We start from the raw sequence: 22,408 nt of genomic DNA on the forward strand, positions 1-22,408 counted from the left end.
GGCTGAAAAGTGAGCGTTAGACCCTTTAATCACTGACTCCAAATACCGGCGGTAGCCTAAAACCAGCGTTAGGAGCCTCTAACGCTGGTTTTGACGGCTACCGCCGAACTCCAAATCTAGGCCTAAGGCAATAATGTGCTAAGCCATTAGTGCACAAGTAGGGGAGATCTTTATGTAGTTCTGTGCTACACTATTAATAATATTGGTCTACTTCAGATCTTTTACAGCATATTTTGAATTGCTTTCAGAGCAACACTCACCACTTGTAATATGAGTGCAGTGAGAACGGAAATAGTGCCACCTGTGGGATCCATTAGAAGTTTTGGTGTTCCATCCACTTGTAATAGCAGATTGTGCGTTATTCTTTGTGCATGTTGCACAAAAGATAACGTACCCTGCGCTAACAACTGTGCTCTGCTTGTTATGAATAATTGCCAACAATCCCTGATTTTTAGGAACAGTCCCTGGATTTTTTTTTTTTGTCCCTGGCAATGTCTCCTCTAGGAGATTTGGAGGGCTGCAGGTGATCTGGGGCATGTGTGACACAAGTAACGGGGAGGAGAGCTGCCGGTGAGGCTGTGCGTGCAGCAAGTAGTCAGCTTGATCACTCAGAGCAGGTTTAGGCAGGGACTCCTTGCGGCACCATCTCTAAATGATCGATGTTTAAACTGCCACAAATCAGATGAAAAACACAACTAGCACTTCTACACTAGCTAAGGAGTTTTGTTGATTGTAAAGAGGGGGGATTACTTGGCTACTACTGTGGATAATTTATTGTTTGCATCTTTGCATTATTTAGACTGACAGTAATCTTCATATTTTAGCACTCTGTGGGCCAGATTACAAGTGGAGCTGTATTTAACGCTCCTGCTCGCTAACTCCACTAGAAGTAAGGTTTTTGCACAAGACGGTAGTACTCATATTACAAGTTTACTTGCGCACTAACCCAATGCGCTTAAAAAGCCAAACTTCGAAAGTGGTCTCTCATCCCTACCTTCTACTGACAATTCCCAGGGTTGGTCAAGGGTTCAAGAGTAGCCCAGTATATTTACTTAAAAGATATATCTAAACGTGGAGAGAAAAAAAATCTGAGGTTTTAGATAATATTTTATGACATATATTGGATTGCTTTAAATCAAGTTTCCATATGTATTAGAATATATTTATGTCACTTGTTTGCAATGTCCTTTTCTTTATTTTGTATGTTTAAGAACCTCAATAAAAAATAAAATAAAAAAAAAGCCGACCTTCGAATATAGTGATCATGTTAACGTATCCCCCCCATAAAAATCAATGGAGCAAAAAAACCTACTTGCGAGCAAACCCGATTGCATATTCTCAAGTGCGCTAACTAAACAGGAAAATATTACTATTTCATTTTCCAATGTTCTTCACATAGCAGAATATGTTCTATTTATTCTTAAATACATATTTCTTCATATATCTAATTGTATTTTGGTGCATATCTATACCTATATATATATATATATATATATATATATATATATATATATATATGATTACATATAGGTTTAGATATATACATATACATATTTAAATATATTTATGTATATATCTCTATGTTAAAGCCTTTTGTCTTTTTTTTCTTTTCCTCCTAACACTGAAGACCTCATAACTTTGATCCCTTATAACATTTTGGTACTTTTTCTTTTATAAAATAATTTTTATTAAATAGTGTAATATAAGTGTTACTTCCAACGTGTGCAAAAAGCTGCGATAAACCAGATATCACCCACGTGTAACTGTTAACATTCCACTCATAATCTGGCCCTATATCGTCTACAGCTTACTGAGTTTTAAAAATACACCACTTCCTACACAAATTGAAAATAAATATGAAAATCGCTGTCAGTCTAAATAATACAAATATCCATTTTCCCCAACAGCTCACCCAGTCCAGTAAGATCAGCTGCACTGAGTGTTTGCTGTGTCTCTTCTCCTGTTTATAGTAATTTGACACACTGATGCCTAGCTCCTCCCCTGAGAGTCAATGATAACTTAGGAAGTATTGCTGCTGGCTATTAGGACAGTGGATCTAAGGCAGTTTTGTGTCACTTCAGTTCTGTGTGATTTTAAGCCCTCAGCTGTGTTGTAACAATAACCATATGCTCAGAATATGTTTCAGAGACTGGTATTGTCATTATTATGGTGTAAGTGTAAGAGCATGGTGCTGTAATCTGTAGAATAAACTATGGATAAGTCTAAATAATACTATTATTATCAGAACTGGGCGGGGCAGTTGAACAGTAGGTTGTTATTACTCTGGTAACCTGCTAGCTTGCTCTGCTGCAAAGTGTACCTGGAATTTATTTTCCATTTTGTTGGCAACTATGCTTGTAATGTAGCCCTATATCGGGATTACATTTTGTAATTGTATTGTCCCTTAAATGAACCGCTTTTACTTATAGTTTGTAATGATATATTTTTCATGACAAATGCCATGACAATTATATAACATTAAAATATGTAAGTTTGGCTATAATTTTCTTTCCCTACTGGTGTTCAGCTAAAACATATTTTAATACTATGATTATAAACACTGCATATGTCTAATTAAGTCAGATTAATGCAGCTTTTATTTCATTTACATTTATTTAATTATTGAATAAGTCTGTTACAGACCACCCACCAACAGATATTTACTGCTCCATTGTACTCGTTTGTGGTTTTTGAGTGAGAATGACACATGCTTTTGTAGGTCATATGAATAGGACACATTTTTTAAAACAGTACGTATTCATTGTGGTTTTATCCAAAATCCATCTCTTCTGTCGATTACAATATTTTACTCCTAATATTCTGCTTACTTTAAAACATTATTTAAATGCAGGCTTATTTTTTTAATTAGAAAAATTTTACATTCAGTCCACTGAAAGATTGTGAGCAGCTGTCTTGCGTTCCGCTAAAACACATTGCAAGGCAGAAATTTCACAATCTTTCATACACAGGACAAGTGCTGGTTGAAGACTAAAAGATTATACAAAATAACTGACTGTCTTTAAACAGATTAAGGGATTTAGATAAAATCACAATTTAGACCACTTCCTGTGAGAATTTAGAAATCATTTGGAATATAAACATTGTAATTAATTAGGTGTGATTAGATCATTTCAGATTATGTTTAATATAATTCATGGGCTTTTAATTTTAGAGTAAAAAAATGCTTTACAAAAATAAATAATAAAATGACAAATGGGGCGCTATTGATTGCAATAACCATTTTCGCTTGACTGTGCTATCGTTATGGCACGACTTTGATATTACAAGTCCATGGTAAAGTGGGTTAACCAGAGAAGGGTTAATTTGCGCTGGTATTACAACTTAAAAGTTAAAGTTTGTGCTTGAGCAAAAGCCAAAACTGCGCTAGAATATTCAGCGAAACTTCAGACCTGAAGTAAACTGTAAGGGTTAGAAAACAGATGCACAAAACACATAAAAAAAATATTACAAATATTCCATCAAATCAAGACACACTGGGTTTAAACCCAAGTCTGTCTTCTACCCCACTAAGGAGAGAGGTCCCTTTTTAGAGGCCTTTCACCATAGGGTGGAAGAAGACTTGATTAAGTTGACTAAATATCATAAAAGAGATTACAATAATTTGTCCATGGAAGAGCTGCGTGCCCTTGATAGCCTGAAAGAAAGAGATACGATTGTCATCAGACAGGCTGACAAGGGCGGCAGCATTGTTGTCATGGACAGACTGTCATATACCCAAGAGGCAGAACGCCAGATTACTGATCCAGAAGTGTATATTAACTTACACAAAGACCCCACAGCTGATTTTAAGCGAGAACTGGTGGATTTGCTGGATGATGGGCTGGAGATGGGGATTCTAGATCAAGCTACATTTGATTTTTTAAATGTTCAATCACCAGTCATTCCTATCTTCCATCACCTCCCCAAGGTTCATAAATCCTTGGAGGAGGTGAGAGGAAGACCGATTGTTTCAGGAATAGGTTCTCTATTTGAAAACCTTTCAGGTTGGATAGAGTCTCTACTCCAGCCCATTGTCTATCAGTTACCTTCTTATTTGAAAGATACCACCCACCTTCTCAATAGCATGGATAAAATCTCCTGGGATGAGGAGTGTGAATGGCTGACCGTTGATGTAGTCAGCCTCTACTCCACTATACCACACAAAGATGGTTTAGAGGCAATCAAATTTTCTCTAGACGTATATACTACTTATGATGATAATCTGAAAGGATTTGTGTTGAGGGTTATTCAATTCCTTCTAGAACACAACTACTTTAAATTCGGGGATGGCTTCTACTTACAGAGACGTGGGACCGCTATGGGGGCTAAATTTGCCCCTTCCTATGCCAACCTGTTTATGGGTTGGTGGGAGCGGTCCCACGTCTTTGGGGAACAGAATCCATTCAGGTCCAGTATCAAGACATACAAGAGATATATTGATGATCTCTTGTTTGTATGGACAGGAGGTACCGAAGCAAAGGCAGATTTCATCAAATATCTTAATAGGAACCAAGTTAACCTCAGATTTACTGCAGAATCAGGAACTGTGGAGATACCATATCTAGATGTAATCCTCAAAGGGTCAGTCTCTACAGGCAAAGTAACCACTGGTCTGTATAGAAAGCCCATATCTTCCAATACTATCCTCCATGCAAAGTCCTCACATCCAAAACATACTGGTTTTGGTGTAGCTAAAGGCCAGTTCATCAGACTCAAGCGTAATTGTACTCTTGAGTCAGATTTTTTAGTTGAGGCGGATAAACTGAGGGATCAATTACTGGAGAGAGGGTACTCAAAAAAGACTACGAACAGGGCTTTGCTTGAAGTTAAGAGACTAGACAGGGATTCATTATTACAGGGCTCCAAAACCAAAAGTAATTATAGATTTCAGGAAGATAGACCCTGTTTTGTTACAACTTATAGTCCACAGTTTGAGGAAATATGCAATATTGTGAAAAGACATCTATCAATAGTGACAGGAGAGGATAGTCTAAAGGACTATGTGTCAAAAGGTTGCAGCTTTATCCCTAAGAGGGGAATAACATTAGGCAACATATTATCTCCATCCATGTTACCAAGTAAGCATAAGAGAACTAGCAGTTGGCTTACTTCCAAAGGCCACTATAAATGTCATTTTTCACAATGCATAGCTTGTAATCATATGAGACCCACTAAACATTTCCAATCTTATGTAACCCAAAAAGTATTTGATCTAAGTGAGTGCACGAATTGTCGCACAAGATTTGTGATCTATCTTGCAGAATGCACCCAGTGTAAATTACAGTACGTAGGGTGCACCTCGAGGGAGGTGCGCTCACGGATAAGGGAGCATCTTAATAATATTGAGCAAGAAATAGATTGTTCAGATCTTGTGCGACATTTCATACAAGAACACAACAAGAAAGTTGCCACCTTTAACTGGTGTGTAATTGAACGTATCAAAGTAGGTCCCAGGGGAGGTGATAAAACAGTAAAAATGTTTTATAGAGAAGCCTTTTGGATATTTTTATTGAGAACTAGAAAACCTCAAGGGTTCAACATTAGTGGTGACATAATCAATTTTTGGCAAAAAGTATAAAGAAAAGTGCAACTTGTAAATTTTCTAAAGACAAGAAACATGTTTCCACACATTAATGAGCCTTAGTAGGGTGTCTCATAGAGTAGAATAGAGTCCCTCTAAATAGACATACATTAGTCAAGAGAATTTATTTTCATTAAATACATTTAACATATACTTAATGTTTTATTCTTGGCTAATTCGTCAAAGCTCAAATAAACAAGGTAAATTTTGGTAGTTTAAAACATAAAATATTTACGTTTCTGTTTATATTTGCACATTTGCATATTTGTAAATTGTATTCTATACTGATCACTATGAAACCACATTCTCAGTATATCCATTTACCCCAATACATATTCCCTGTATCCACTCAAGGTCTGATTGTGTTATAGAAATTTTGCAACAGTGTTTTTGAATTAACTAAATTAGGATGGCTATTTAAGAGTTGATTAGCCATCAGTAAGCATCTACGATTAAGGCATACTAGCCGAAACGCGTCAGATGCTACACAGCACTGCGTCTGTGCAGTTTTTACTACTTGGCATGTAGTTCCTGTGACAAAAAGGAATTAAAGTTTACTTAAAACTCTACCTGAGGCTCGCTGGTTTTCTTTTTATGTTCGGATGTCTAATGCAGCTCCAGCTTGAGCCTCAGAATTCCATCGACAGTGGTCGCTGACTACACGGATACACTTCCTGATACTGGCAATCGAGCGATTTCGTCATCAGAAGCGACTTCATCAGACTCGATTGGTTGCGCCTGGACGCAACTACGGAAACAGTACTGGAGAGCAAACGGATACACGGATCAATGCGCATTTCCTGAGTTCACGCTTATGCCGAAGAAGTGGTCTGGTTTACAGACAGCAGAGACGGAAGGATAAAAGACACCTCTGCCGGGAATAACACACACCCCCCCTGGAAGTTGACAGTCTGATGCTACGAGTAATCCCAAGGGGACAAGTGAATTGGTAAGACTGTTCCTGTTAATCGGAGGAGGGTGTGTTACATTTAACCGCTTAATACAGAGCAAGTGAACTATTTTCGGAACTGTTCACACATTATCAAGCCTGTAACCGAAGAGTATTTGTGTTAATTAGTCTCTTTTTTCTTATTTTAACCTTGAGGATAAAGGAACAGGGGTATTTGTTATGTGTATATTCTAAATTGTGTTTCAACCCCTTAATATTCTCGGTTAACATCAGAGACTCTTTTCAGTGACTATTATTAAGAGACTGTCGATCACAGAAGTAACATGTCTTCATTTTTCTCACTCAGACCCTTGTCTGATTTGGATACAGGGCGTCTTACTTTAGAGGACACCTTTGTTAAGCAGAAACAAGTGCTAGATATTAGTGATGCTTTTCAAAGTTTGGAACGTACACTCATCAGGGAATATAGGATATGGTGGGACAAGAGGGCCTTAGATAAATATCTTCTCTTGGATTTAATTCCCAGGGGACTTAGACTCAACAAATTCCCCACCTTCCAGGTAGATGACATAGATTTCATTAATGAATGGAACAATGCTTTAAGTGAATGTTCCAAAGTTTTGATGGGTCTGATTATTAGGTTTAAAGATTTACAGCTCACTAAGATAAGAGAGGAGCTAATATCCTTACAAACACAATTGAATAGCTTCATTGAACACCCTAAATATAACGAATTTGATACTGTCCTAAAAGAGACAATTAGCAAATTCAGGGTAGAATTGGATAATCATAAGCTAAAAAAGTTCAACAGGGATAATTCAGATTACCTTAATAACAGAATGTATATTTGGAACACCAAACAAACACGTAAGTCAGGGAGGAATAAGAGAAATAAATCTAAAGAATTAGGCACCTCACCAAAACAAGACAGGAAAGTAACTTTTTCAGATTCAGAGTATACTGATGAAGAATCAATGGGGTTGATACAAGCCAGTGAATCTAGTGGTCAATCTGAGGGAGAAGAAGAGGTTGTCATACCTAAACAGTCAATGACAACTAATAAATCCAAAACTGATACTACTATTATTAGAGATAACTCGGTAGTCACTAGACATGCTAGTAAAAAAGCCACCAACCAAACACAGGGATTAGATCACAGGAGAACAGAATTTTTAAGTGACAGTGAGGGGGATGGTGATAGTTTGAGCATCACAACCAGATCATGCTTGAAATCTAATAATCAGCATCCTTTTTTTCAAAAGGTCATGACAGACATAGAGGGGGGGGGAGTAAGAGGAAGAGGAGAAGGAAGAGGACGAAGAGGAGGAAGGGGCAGGCCAGCCAGGAACAAGTACAAAGTATAAAGGTTATCAATCTATCTCAAATAGTACTCACTAAGGAGGAAGAATCAGTATTAGGAATGGGCCTAGGATTTGTGCCAACTAAAAAGTTTAACCTTTTCGAAACCATCATAGATGTTAATAGATTAGTTAGGGATCTCACCCTAAAAAAGTTTTTTTCTAATAAAGAATCATTGTATTCAAATCAGGCACTTAATGGTTCCTTACCTGAGTATCCTGATAATGACCAACACAACATTTATGATATCATTGATTTCAATGAGGGTTGTGATTATTTTGCCCTACAAGGTCTCTATGCGGAATCCTCCACTTCTCAACACTTCTCCATCAAATCAAGACACACTGGGTTTAAACCCAAGTCTGTCTTCTACCCCACTAAGGAGAGAGGTCCCTTTTTAGAGGCCTTTCACCATAGGGTGGAAGAAGACTTGATTAAGTTGACTAAATATCATAAAAGAGATTACAATAATTTGTCCATGGAAGAGCTGCGTGCCCTTGATAGCCTGAAAGAAAGAGATACGATTGTCATCAGACAGGCTGACAAGGGCGGCAGCATTGTTGTCATGGACAGACTGTCATATACCCAAGAGGCAGAACGCCAGATTACTGATCCAGAAGTGTATATTAACTTACACAAAGACCCCACAGCTGATTTTAAGCGAGAACTGGTGGATTTGCTGGATGATGGGCTGGAGATGGGGATTCTAGATCAAGCTACATTTGATTTTTTAAATGTTCAATCACCAGTCATTCCTATCTTCCATCACCTCCCCAAGGTTCATAAATCCTTGGAGGAGGTGAGAGGAAGACCGATTGTTTCAGGAATAGGTTCTCTATTTGAAAACCTTTCAGGTTGGATAGAGTCTCTACTCCAGCCCATTGTCTATCAGTTACCTTCTTATTTGAAAGATACCACCCACCTTCTCAATAGCATGGATAAAATCTCCTGGGATGAGGAGTGTGAATGGCTGACCGTTGATGTAGTCAGCCTCTACTCCACTATACCACACAAAGATGGTTTAGAGGCAATCAAATTTTCTCTAGACGTATATACTACTTATGATGATAATCTGAAAGGATTTGTGTTGAGGGTTATTCAATTCCTTCTAGAACACAACTACTTTAAATTCGGGGATGGCTTCTACTTACAGAGACGTGGGACCGCTATGGGGGCTAAATTTGCCCCTTCCTATGCCAACCTGTTTATGGGTTGGTGGGAGCGGTCCCACGTCTTTGGGGAACAGAATCCATTCAGGTCCAGTATCAAGACATACAAGAGATATATTGATGATCTCTTGTTTGTATGGACAGGAGGTACTGAAGCAAAGGCAGATTTCATCAAATATCTTAATAGGAACCAAGTTAACCTCAGATTTACTGCAGAATCAGGAACTGTGGAGATACCATATCTAGATGTAATCCTCAAAGGGTCAGTCTCTACAGGCAAAGTAACCACTGGTCTGTATAGAAAGCCCATATCTTCCAATACTATCCTCCATGCAAAGTCCTCACATCCAAAACATACTGGTTTTGGTGTAGCTAAAGGCCAGTTCATCAGACTCAAGCGTAATTGTACTCTTGAGTCAGATTTTTTAGTTGAGGCGGATAAACTGAGGGATCAATTACTGGAGAGAGGGTACTCAAAAAAGACTACGAACAGGGCTTTGCTTGAAGTTAAGAGACTAGACAGGGATTCATTATTACAGGGCTCCAAAACCAAAAGTAATTATAGATTTCAGGAAGATAGACCCTGTTTTGTTACAACTTATAGTCCACAGTTTGAGGAAATATGCAATATTGTGAAAAGACATCTATCAATAGTGACAGGAGAGGATAGTCTAAAGGACTATGTGTCAAAAGGTTGCAGCTTTATCCCTAAGAGGGGAATAACATTAGGCAACATATTATCTCCATCCATGTTACCAAGTAAGCATAAGAGAACTAGCAGTTGGCTTACTTCCAAAGGCCACTATAAATGTCATTTTTCACAATGCATAGCTTGTAATCATATGAGACCCACTAAACATTTCCAATCTTATGTAACCCAAAAAGTATTTGATCTAAGTGAGTGCACGAATTGTCGCACAAGATTTGTGATCTATCTTGCAGAATGCACCCAGTGTAAATTACAGTACGTAGGGTGCACCTCGAGGGAGGTGCGCTCACGGATAAGGGAGCATCTTAATAATATTGAGCAAGAAATAGATTGTTCAGATCTTGTGCGACATTTCATACAAGAACACAACAAGAAAGTTGCCACCTTTAACTGGTGTGTAATTGAACGTATCAAAGTAGGTCCCAGGGGAGGTGATAAAACAGTAAAAATGTTTTATAGAGAAGCCTTTTGGATATTTTTATTGAGAACTAGAAAACCTCAAGGGTTCAACATTAGTGGTGACATAATCAATTTTTGGCAAAAAGTATAAAGAAAAGTGCAACTTGTAAATTTTCTAAAGACAAGAAACATGTTTCCACACATTAATGAGCCTTAGTAGGGTGTCTCATAGAGTAGAATAGAGTCCCTCTAAATAGACATACATTAGTCAAGAGAATTTATTTTCATTAAATACATTTAACATATACTTAATGTTTTATTCTTGGCTAATTCGTCAAAGCTCAAATAAACAAGGTAAATTTTGGTAGTTTAAAACATAAAATATTTACGTTTCTGTTTATATTTGCACATTTGCATATTTGTAAATTGTATTCTATACTGATCACTATGAAACCACATTCTCAGTATATCCATTTACCCCAATACATATTCCCTGTATCCACTCAAGGTCTGATTGTGTTATAGAAATTTTGCAACAGTGTTTTTGAATTAACTAAATTAGGATGGCTATTTAAGAGTTGATTAGCCATCAGTAAGCATCTACGATTAAGGCATACTAGCCGAAACGCGTCAGATGCTACACAGCACTGCGTCTGTGCAGTTTTTACTACTTGACATGTAGTTCCTGTGACAAAAAGGAATTAAAGTTTACTTAAAACTCTACCTGAGGCTCGCTGGTTTTCTTTTTATGTTCGGATGAGAAATAAAGTATTACACTCATATATACACTTTTTAATAAAAATGTATCATATTAATATTAATAAAATGTTTTTAAAAGGTATATGGTATTTGAAGGTGTTTGACTGGGAAGGGCTTCAATGTATATATAGATATGTTTAAATATTTGTATGTGTGTGTGTGTGTATATATATATATATATATATATATATATATATGTTGCAGGTAAAGTAAGAAATTGGGTAATCCTAGCATTACCCGGGTAAACCTGACATTACCCAAGCGGCTGTGGGTAAAACCGAATCTAACATGATAAATCTTCTCAGAATCCATTGAGTCACCACATCAAACATATATAGCATGCGCTGTAATTCATACATCTTAACTATCTTTTTTGCCTCCGCCTGGGGAGTTCAAGGGGGGGGCAAACCCTAAGGTTCACTTGGGGTGCATGCCAGAGGATCGGTGGGGCGCCTTCCTTGAACCCCCCAGGCAGAGGAAAGAAAAATAGTGTAGATGGGGTAATTACATTATATCAGGCTTTACCCACAGTCGCTTGGGTAATGTCAGGTTTGCATATACATTAAATTTTTACATTTCTGACTTTACCTGTAACATATTATATATATATATATATATATATATATATATGTATATATATATATATATATATATATGTGTGTGTGTATACATGTGCATTTATGTGTTTATTTGTGTGAAGATGACTATGCACACATACATACATATGTACACATATATATATACACAAAATGTACATATCTATTGACATATAGGGGCCTATCTATCAAGCTCTGGATGGAGCTTGAGGGCCCCTGTTTCGCCAGAAACAACAGTTATGAAGCAGCGGTCTAAAGACCTCTGCTCCATAACCCTGTCCGTCTGCTCTGAGCAGATGGACACTCATCACCGAAAATCAACCCAATCGAGTACGATCGGGGTGATTGACACCTCCCTGCTGGCGGCCGCGAATCTGCAGGAGGCGGCGTTGCGCCAGCAGCTCACAAGAGCTGCTGGTGCAATGCTGAATACGGAGAGCATTGATAAATATCCCCATATACAGTGATATATACACTTATGAGCCCTTTCAAGTCTAATACATTGAAACATGCAATATAATTTGTATTAATTTTTCATGTGTTTTGAATAGAAATGTTTGAAATTCCTATGTTCTTGACATAGAAAAAGATATTTATAAATATATATATCTTTTTTTTTCATTTAAATGTTTTATTGAATTTTAACAATATTATGTTGTACAAGAAAAATGTAAGTATTACAGTTGAATATGATACATAAATAAAATGAATAGGAAACAAGTGAGGAGGAATCATTGCATATCAGTTTCACAAGTTGCCCCCATAACAATTAGTGTCCTTTGTTACACACGTATTATTTGTACACGTCTCTAGCAAAGTGTACTTTTGGATAAAGAAATAATAATTGGTTGTCTAAAAGATCATTTACCTGTGTTAACTATACTGTACAATTATTAGAAAAGGAAATACATATCACACAATTCAAGTTGTCTTTGTAAGATTACAGAAAATGAAAATAACATCCATCATATCCAGTTATAATAGTGTTTCAAGGCGTTCTTTGTTCCTATCCCATATGTATAGAATGTCTAATATAAAGTCTTGTTTACCAATAAATGTGTAAAGTATTTTTTCTAACGATAAGACATGGTCAACTTCATTTTGCCTCATAGCATAGAAATCTGGGATTTCTTCCAGAGTCTGGGTATAAGCCGTTTAGCACAATTAAGCATACACTTACGGTGTAAACACTTACGGTATAAACAAAAATGGGGGACACATCATTCAGGAGGACAATGGTGGGTATGAGTGCTACAGAGGAGCCCAGGGTTCTATTAATACATATAACAATGTCATCCCAGTAATTTCTAAGTAAGGGGCAAGACCACCAAATATGGGATAGGGAATCTGTTCCCCCAAAATGTCTCCAGAAAAAGGAGGTATTTGGAAAAATGCCATGAAGATGAATTGTTGTCAGGTACCATCTGGAGATCAGTTTATACTTAATTTCTGCTATGACCAGTGAAATAGACATTTTTTTTTAGTCTCAGTAAATATATGGCTCCAGTTAAGGTAATATTTAATTATTTCTCCCATTTTATGATGTAAGCTGTTTTTTTAGAAGGAAAGAACCCTCTAAGTCATTTATATATTAAGGGAATATGAGATTTAGTTATGTTAGGGGTAGTTCATATGACTTCATAAGGGGTTAGGGATCTGAGGAGATCAGACTTATGGGTACTATTCAGTATGGCGTGTCGTGCCTACAGATAAGGGAACCATCGATGGAAGGGAGGTTCCAATATTTGGGATACTTCTTTTTGAGAGCGAGGTTGCCCTTTCTCTAACATCAAATGCACTGGAACATTAGAGGGCCTCCCTGTTATGCTAGGTTTTTGCAAAGTGTCTGGTTGTATAAGGAGAGGGTTATTTAATAGAGGGGTGAGGGGAGAGGGCTAGCTCAATAAAGTGTTGGGAGAGGACAACAACCTGTCCCAAACTTGTAATGTAGTTGCTGTATAATAATTTGAGCTTACATCAGTGGGTCTGAATTTGACTGGTATCCAGCTTATTTCTCCAAGGTCCCCCCTCCCTTACTAAGTGGGATTCCAATTGTATCCAAGGTTTATTAATTTGGGAATGTTTCCAAGCAATTATCCATGCTAAATGGACTGCTTTATAATAGTCCAGAAGGTTTGGGGCTCCAAGGCCACCATGACCTCTACTTAAATATAAAGTATGCTTAGCCACATTTTGGGACCAGAAAAACAATTCAAACACTTTGTGTTGTTTCTATAAATAATGGAGGGGTAAGTCTATGGGCAGGACCTGAAAGAGATAAAGGTGTTTAGGGAGATGACCTTGCTTGTGCCATGTCTCTAATGATTTTCGAGTTTCTTTCTGGAGGGGAACACAATTGAAACCAAATAAATCTGTTTGCTTAATGGATAAATCAATTCCTAGGTAATGTATTTTATTTTTAATCTGGAAAGTCGTGTTTAAAGTGAAAGTCAACCATAGCATTTTTGAAATGCTAGAGTTGACTGTTGAAACAAATAAAGGGCACTTTCATTCATGAAGTATGATACTTCATGCAGAAAGTGCCTTTATTCGTTTCAACCGTTCACCGTTCTTAGCTGCTACAGCAGCCCACGGCAAATAAATATTTTGCTAAGAGGTGACGTCTTCACCTCTTAGCAAATAGCCTGCGGTAAATCCGGTTCCTATGGGCGCCAAACTGGATTTACCATAGGGCTATTGGCTAAGAGGTGAAAATGTCACCTCTTAGCAAAAAAAATCTTTGGCCGTGGGCTGCCATAGCAGCTAAGAACGGCGAACTGTTGAAACGAATAATGGCACTTTCTGCATGAAGTATCTTATACTTCATGAATGAAAGTGCCCTTTATTTTTTCAACTATCAACCTCTGTAGTGTTTACCGGCATTAAAACAGATTTATCCATATTTATGGAAAAATGTGAAACTAGTTTGTAGTCTTGAATTTCTTTGAGAAGATTAGGTAGTGATGTAGATGGGGTGCAGAGTGTGAATATTATGTTGTCTGCTTAAAGTAAGCATTTTTTATTAGAGGGCCCATAATTGATTTCCTTAATTTGGTTGTTGCGTCTGACCCGTGTCGCAAATACTTCTATAACTAATGCAAATAGGAGTGGAGATAGGGGGCAGCCTTGCCGCATACTGTTTTTTATGGGGATTTTTTGAGAGAGGGTATTATTGGCATTAATTCTAGAGGCGGGGTTGTTATATAGTGCTTGTATACGATTAATGGACACTTGTGTGAAGCCAAATTTTGACAGAGTGGACCAGAGGAAATCCCAGTCCACTCTGTCAAAGACGTTCTCTGCATCTGTGGATAATAGGATTAAGGATGTTTTCTTTAAGATAGCAGTGAACAGGGTTTGCAGCACTCGAATGGTGTTATCCTTGGCTTCCCGCCCAGGAATGAAACCTACCTGGTCGGTATGTATGAGGGATGGGAACAGCTTATTTATTCTTGTTGCTAAGAGTTTAGCGTACAATTTAATATCAATATTTATCAAGGATATAGAGCGATAGTTTGCGACTTGATCGGTAGATTCACCAGGTTTCGGAATTACCGATATTGTGGCTTCTAAGAGGGATTGTGATAAGTGTCAGTTGTTATCTAGGGCAGTGATTTTTAACCTTTTTTTTGCCGTGGCACACTTTTTTACATTAAAAAATCCTGTGGCACACCACCATCCCAAAATATTAACAAAAACACACATTGTAGCCTAATACAGCATATATATACACATACAAACACACACACACACACATATACTGTATGTATTGTGCTGTTATGCCATGCCTTCTACAAACTACCCCTGCACTGGGAGTAAAAAACAAGCAAAGTTTAAAAAATATGTCACACTGTTGTCAGTCTGCCGCGGCACACCTGAGGATCTCTCACGGCACACTAGTGTGCCACGGCACACTTGTTGAAAAACACTGATCTAGGGCATGGTACATTTCCAAGAGATGAGGGCTTAGTAGGGACTTGAATAGATGAAAAAATGTAAGAGTAAATCCATCAGGGCCTAGGGATTTTCCCTGTGGGAGAACTTATATTGCTGCATGGATTTCTTGGATACTTCTATATATATCTGTATATACAATACAGACAGAAGACCCTTTATCCAAACTGCTTGGGACCGGAAAAGCTTTGGATTTCAAAATAGTTTAGATTTTCAAATATTTCTATCTTTAAAATAGGACAATTTGGAGAGGGGATGGAACCAAGGGTAACCAACATCTTATGTCATTTAAGCAATATTTACATGTCATTATACAACTTATACATGTAACCTAAAGGTAGTTTTATATAATTTTAATACATTTGTATATATAGTAACCTCAGAAAGATAGTACAGCACTGTAATCAGAAAGGTAATATTTGTTGTTTTAATACATATAAAGTATTATTTGCATTTTAGAACACAACCAAAGACACAGGCAGAAAATATTGTGACTTACAGGTGGGGAAAAAAGTAATTTTTTATTTTATTTTTAAAAATTTTAATTAAAAAGGGATTTTAGATTTAGTTTGGAATTTGGAATTCTGGATTTGGGAATTTGTACCTGTATATACAGTATCTATATATATATATATATATATATATATATATATATATATATATATATATATACTGTACTGTGTATATACTGTATATATACTGTGTATATATATATATATATATATATATATATATATATATATATATATACACTTCAAATAACAGGCTTGCACTCACTTTTTACTTTCAACTTGTAAATACGTGCGCTAACCCGGCTGTTGAGCACAGTTAGTGCGCTACAAAAGTTATTTAGTGAGCCACTTGTAATCGGGCCCTTTATGTATTGTTATTTTTAATATTATATTTATTTATATTTTATTCATTATGTTTTATGATATCCATTTAATAAGATTTTAAAGGAGACAACATTAAACTAAAATGTAGTTCCATGTAAAATGTCTAAATCTGAGAAGTAAAAAAAACAGCTTTGTAATTTTTTATTATTATTATTTTTTGCATACTTTTTGGGCTAGATTATGAGTGGAGCGCAAATTAACACACCTGCTTGAGCATTAATTGCGCTAGAATTAAGATTTGTGCGCTCGTCGGGTTGTGCTTGTATTATGAGTTGTAAGTAAATTGCCCTCGTGCTAACACGATGAGTGCAAAAAAGCTGAAGTTAGAATATTGCGTGGCATTCACGTATTCCCCCATAGAAGTCAATAGAGGAAAAAAACACCCCACGTAAATAGGATTGCATATTCTCACTATCACTAACCCAACATGAAAATATGAATATTTCACATTCCAGTGTTCTTAAAGTAACAGAATATGTTCTATTTATTCATAAATACGGTATATATATATATATATATATATATATATATATATATATATACAGAGAGAGAGACAGAGGGGCCGAATGATCAATTTCCCAATGGAGCTTGATGCCCCTGTTTCCATGTGAGCCTTCTAAAAACCGCTGCTCCATAACTGGTCCGCTGCCTCTGAGGCTACGGTTTTCAATCCGCTCGATCCTATACGATTGGCTGCGAATCTGAAGGGGGTGGCATTGCACAAGCAGTTCACAAGAACTGCTTGTGTAATGATAAATGCCGTCAGCGTATGCTGGACACCCAATTGCATCACTTTGCACCATCCTGATTGATCATGTACCCCGCTCTAACAGGGGGGGTGACAGAGGACAGAGACTACTACAACTGGAAGCACGTTGGATATTCAATCTTGACACGGTTACCCCCCCCCCCCCCCCGTGGACTAAACACAAACAGTGACTTTGGCTGCTGCTATAAGAACAGATGAATTTTTTTTAATCTGTGTCTGTTTGTTATAGGATGTGTCTTTTTCTTACTCCCTTTCTAATAATGTGGCCGATATTGGTGTCTTTGCATAGTTGATATGTATTACACACTATGTTCTTGCATCTATCGTTTTTGATATGCCGGGGTGTAATCTATTTTTGTGGGTCTGTCACCTTGATACCTCTGAGTATAGAGGGTGCTACCTGCGCTTCTAGATTTGAGCCCCTGTAACTATGTTCTCCTTATTTACACTTTTATTGTTTTGGGTGCTTATGATTTCGGTCATATTGGCCCCTGTCAGTATTCGCCGCTTGTGGTACCGCCCACATTTCACGTGTTTGCTTGCATTACTCAGTGATGCGCTTTGCTCGTTGTCTTATTTGTCTATGCATGACACGCTTGGGGTGGAGCCGGCTGACCCATTTCCAGGTGATGCATCTTGTCTCTGCAACTGTTTGCAGTTACTCGTTACTTATGGGTGTGTACCGCTCGGGCGTCCTGATTGGCTATGACATAAGGGAGGTGGGTATTTAAAGGTGGAGGGTAGCTGTATGTGTTATGTCTGTCCTGGCTTATGTTTACCATTGACAAAAGCCCATGTGAGGGCTGAAACGTTTGGTTATTTACACATTAAACGGATTATAAATTCCTGCTGTGTGAGGTTTTTGCTGGATACGGAACCCATCCGTTTGGATCCTTCACCACTTGCTACTGTATATATATATATATATATATATATATATATATATATACAGGTGGCCCTCGTTTTACAACGGTTCAATTTACACCGTTTCAGAATAACAACCTTTTTTCCCAGTCATGTGACTGCTATTGAAAAGCATTGAGAAGCAGTGCATTTATTAAAATAGCCAGTAGGTAGAGCTGTCCGCTTGTGTTGCAGCAAAGCCAAGCAAGCTGAAATTAATCAGTTTAACCAGAGCTGAGCTATCGAGCAGGTTTCAAAGGAACAAGATCTTCCTGTCTATAAATCAGTACAGATTGGAATGCATAGAAGGAACTGTTTCAGAAAAATGCAAGTGAAGTCTGTGTTGTGTGATTATTTTATTAGGTTTATAATGCTGTTTAGCAAATATTTTTGTTCATTTAACTTGGTTTAATTATATATTCTGTGTTGTGTGATTATTTTATTAGGTTTATAATGCTGTTAAGCAAATATTTTTGTTCATTTAACTTGGTTTAATTATATATTCTGTGTTGTGTGATTATTTTATTAGGTTTATAATGCTGTTTAGCATTTAAAGTCTTCATTTCAAAGCTTTAAAAATAATATATTAGGTGTTACTTTTGAGAGGGGCCTGGAACCTTTCTCCCTCACTTCCCATTGACTTACATTATAAACTGGGTTTCAATTTACAACGGTTTCGATTTACAACCATTCCTTCTGGAACCTAACCCCGGCGTAAACTGAGGGCTACCTGTATATATATATATATATATATATATATATATACAGAGAGAGACAGAGGGGCCGAATTATCAAGTTCCGAATGGGGCTTGATGCCCCTGTTTCTGTGTGAGCCTTCTAAAAACCGCTGCTCCATAACTGGTCCGCTGCCTCTGAGGCTACGGTTTTCAATCCGCCCAATCCTATACGATCGGGCTGATTGACACCCCTGCTAGCGGCCGAAGGGGGTGGCATTGCACAAGCTACATCGTATCATGTCCGCTTGCACTTTGATAAATTGACCCCATTGAGAGAAACAGAGAGAGAGACAGAGAGACTGTATATTTAAAATCATTATACAGAGAAGCATGTATATTATTACAATTGCTTATTACTGAATTCTTGCACCAGGTCCCTCTGTTGAGTAGATCCGCTACTTCTGCCTACGTTTACTCTTCATTAAAGGATACCAAGAGAATTAGGGACATTTGATCATTGCAGTAAATATATATTTTTTTAAATTCTGTGTTCTGTCTAAACCATGGAATTTAATTTTTTTTCAATTTCTCTGTTCTTGCTTATACTTCTAAACATATATTTATTTATTTTCTACTTACCCTCTCTTTAGGAAGTGTCCTGCTGGATTTGTTTGTGTGAAAACGGGGAAAAACCCAAATTATGGATACACAAGCTTTGATACTTTTGGCTGGGCTTTCCTGTCTCTATTTCGCCTGATGACACAAGACTACTGGGAGAACCTCTATCAGCAGGTAGGATCTGATGACAGGGGAGAGAATGTATTATATATGTATTAACTCTGATTAAAGGGACACTGAACCCAAATTTTTTCTTTCGTGATTGAGATAGAGCATGCAATTTTAAGCAACTTTCTAATTTACACCTATTATCAATTTGTCTTCGTTCTCTTGCTTTCTTTATTTGAAAAAAAAAAAATAGCATCTAAGCTATTTTTTTTGGTTTAGAACCATGGAAAGCACTAATTTATTGGTGGATGAATTTATCCACCAATCGGCAAGAACAACCCAGTTTGTTCACCAAAAATCTAAACTTACATTCTTGCATTTCAAATAAAGATACCAAGAGAATGAAGACAATTTGATAATAGGAGTCAATTAGAAAGTTGCTTGAAATTGCATGCTCTATCTGAATCACAAAAGAAAAAAATTGGGTTCAGTGTCCCTTTAAAGCAGTGCAGTACAGGGGGGACATATGGTTTGATTAGTAGGGGCCGATTTATCATTGTGCGGGCTGTAGCAGTTCATGTCCGCCGCACATCGATAAATGCCCACAGCATATACTGTGGGCATTTATCACTGCTTGTGCAATGCTGCCCCCTGCACATTCACAGCCAATCGGCCGCTAGCAGAGGGTGTTAATCATCCCGATCGTATTTGATTGAGATGATTGCTGTCCACTTCTTAACTTCAGTTTCAGGGGAACCTGAAACTACGGGGGTAGATTGCAGCATCTGCTGCTTGATAATTCTACCCTGTAGTGTCAATGAAAGTAGTGCATTATGGGAATATGCTTTGATTAGTAGTGTCAATGAAAGTAGTGCATTATGGGAATATGCTTTGATTAGTAGTGTCAATGAAAGTAGTGCATTATGGGAATATGCTTTGATTAGTAGTGTCAATGAAAGTAGTGCATTATGGGAATATGCTTTGATTAGTAGTGTCAATGAAAGTAGTGCATTATGGGAATATGCTTTGATTAGTAGTGTCAATGAAAGTAGTGCATTATGGGAATATGCTTTGATTAGTAGTGTCAATGAAAGTAGTGCATTATGGGAATATGCTTTGATTAGTAGTGTCAATGAAAGTAGTGCATTATGGGAATATGCTTTGATAAGTAGTGCATTATGGGAATATGCTTTGATTAGTAGTGTCAATGAAAGTAGTGCATTATGGGAATATGCTTTGATAAGTAGTGCATTATGGGAATATGCTTTGATTAATAGTGTCAATGAAAGTAGTGCATTATGGGAATATGCTTTGATTAATAGTGTCAATGAAAGTAGTGCATTATGGGAATATGCTTTGATTAATAGTGTCAATGAAAGTAGTGCATTATGGGAATATGCTTTGATTAATAGTGTCAATGAAAGTAGTGCATTATGGGAATATGCTTTGATTAATAGTGTCAATGAAAGTAGTGCATTATGGGAATATGCTTTGATAAGTAGTGCATTATGGGAATATGCTTTGATTAATAGTGTCAATGAAAGTAGTGCATTATGGGAATATGCTTTGATTAGTAGTGTCAATGAAAGTAGTGCATTATGGGAATATGCTTTGATAAGTAGTGTCAATTAAAGTAGTGCATTATGGGAATATGCTTTGATAAGTAGTGCATTATGGGAATATGCTTTGATAAGTAGTGCATTATGGGAATATGCTTTGATTAGTAGTGTCAATGAAAGTAGTGCATTATGGGAATATGCTTTGATTAGTAGTGTCAATGAAAGTAGTGCATTATGGGAATATGCTTTGATTAGTAGTGTCAATGAAAGTAGTGCATTATGGGAATATGCTTTGGTTAGCGACTTTACAACATTGTTGCGTGATTTCCCATTGTACCTACATCAAGAAGATATAATATAGCCTCAAGATTACAAAAATATTCAAATATGCAGGTACGTTGTGTTCTGTTATAGCAACCTCAATTTAAAAACAAAACATACAAATATTTTGTTTCAGCACAGGAAAATTTTGGCTGCACAGCATGAAAAAATCCAACATTGTTTTTTCATTATTTATATAGAGCAAAACATTTTAAACAACTTTCTAATTTGTTTCTATTATCATATTTACTTCATTCTCTTGGTATCCTTCATTAAAGGAGCATCAGTACACTACTGGAAGCTAGCTGAATACATCTGGTGAACCAATAACAGGAAATGTAAGTGTGCTGTCACCAATCATCAGCTAGCAGCTAGCTCCCAGTAAAGCTTTGTGGCTCCGGAGCCAATCTAGGTGTGCTTTTCAACACAAGATTTCAAGAGAACAATGCTAATGAGATAACAGAATTAAACTGGAAAGTTGTTTAAAATTGCATGCTATATCTGAATAATTTCATTTTAGTTTTGTCATTACTGTCCCTTTAAGTTCGGCGTACGCCGATCTTCTGATTTTATTTGATGATAATGTTGTGTTCAATATGTTCCTCTAGACTCTCAGAGCAGCAGGAAAAACCTATATGATCTTTTTTGTGTTCGTCATCTTCCTGGGATCGTTTTATCTGGTGAACTTAATCTTAGCTGTGGTAGCCATGGCCTATGAGGAACAGAACCAAGCTACTATAGCCGAAGCAGAAGCAAAAGAGAGGGAATTCCAGCAAGCCATGGAACATCTAAAGAAAGAACAGGAGGTTTGTATTTGTCAGCAATACATATAATTAAGTCTAAGGGCCCCCTGCAGATTTGTGGCCAATTGGCTGCTAGCAGGGGGTGTCAATCATCCCGACTGTTGCTTCTTAACTCTTGTTTCCAGCTATCTGGAAACTACGGGATTAGATTGCAGCATCACTTTTTGTTAATTCTACCCCAAATAGTTAAATCCGATTTTTGTTGTACATATTGTTGTCAGCTCTCCTTCAAAAAAATACTGGACAGCTAAACAATATATGGTATATATTATATATACGGGCACTGGCAGTGGCATGCAGGCTGCAAGTTTACACACC

At 37.1% G+C, this 22,408-nt stretch overlaps 1 protein-coding gene across 1 annotated transcript in view; it reads left to right on the forward strand.

Moving 5' to 3' along the window:
* LOC128660139 (sodium channel protein type 4 subunit alpha-like) overlaps positions 1-22,408 on the forward strand; it is a 659,663-nt gene that overhangs the window by 254,533 nt on the left and 382,722 nt on the right. The window contains 2 exon segments of the mRNA XM_053713786.1: positions 19,332-19,473; positions 21,896-22,093. Coding sequence (XP_053569761.1) covers positions 19,332-19,473; positions 21,896-22,093 — 340 coding nt within the window.

The sequence above is a fragment of the Bombina bombina genome, chromosome 5, assembly GCF_027579735.1.
Source record: "Bombina bombina isolate aBomBom1 chromosome 5, aBomBom1.pri, whole genome shotgun sequence".
Taxonomy (NCBI): Eukaryota; Metazoa; Chordata; class Amphibia; order Anura; family Bombinatoridae; genus Bombina; species Bombina bombina.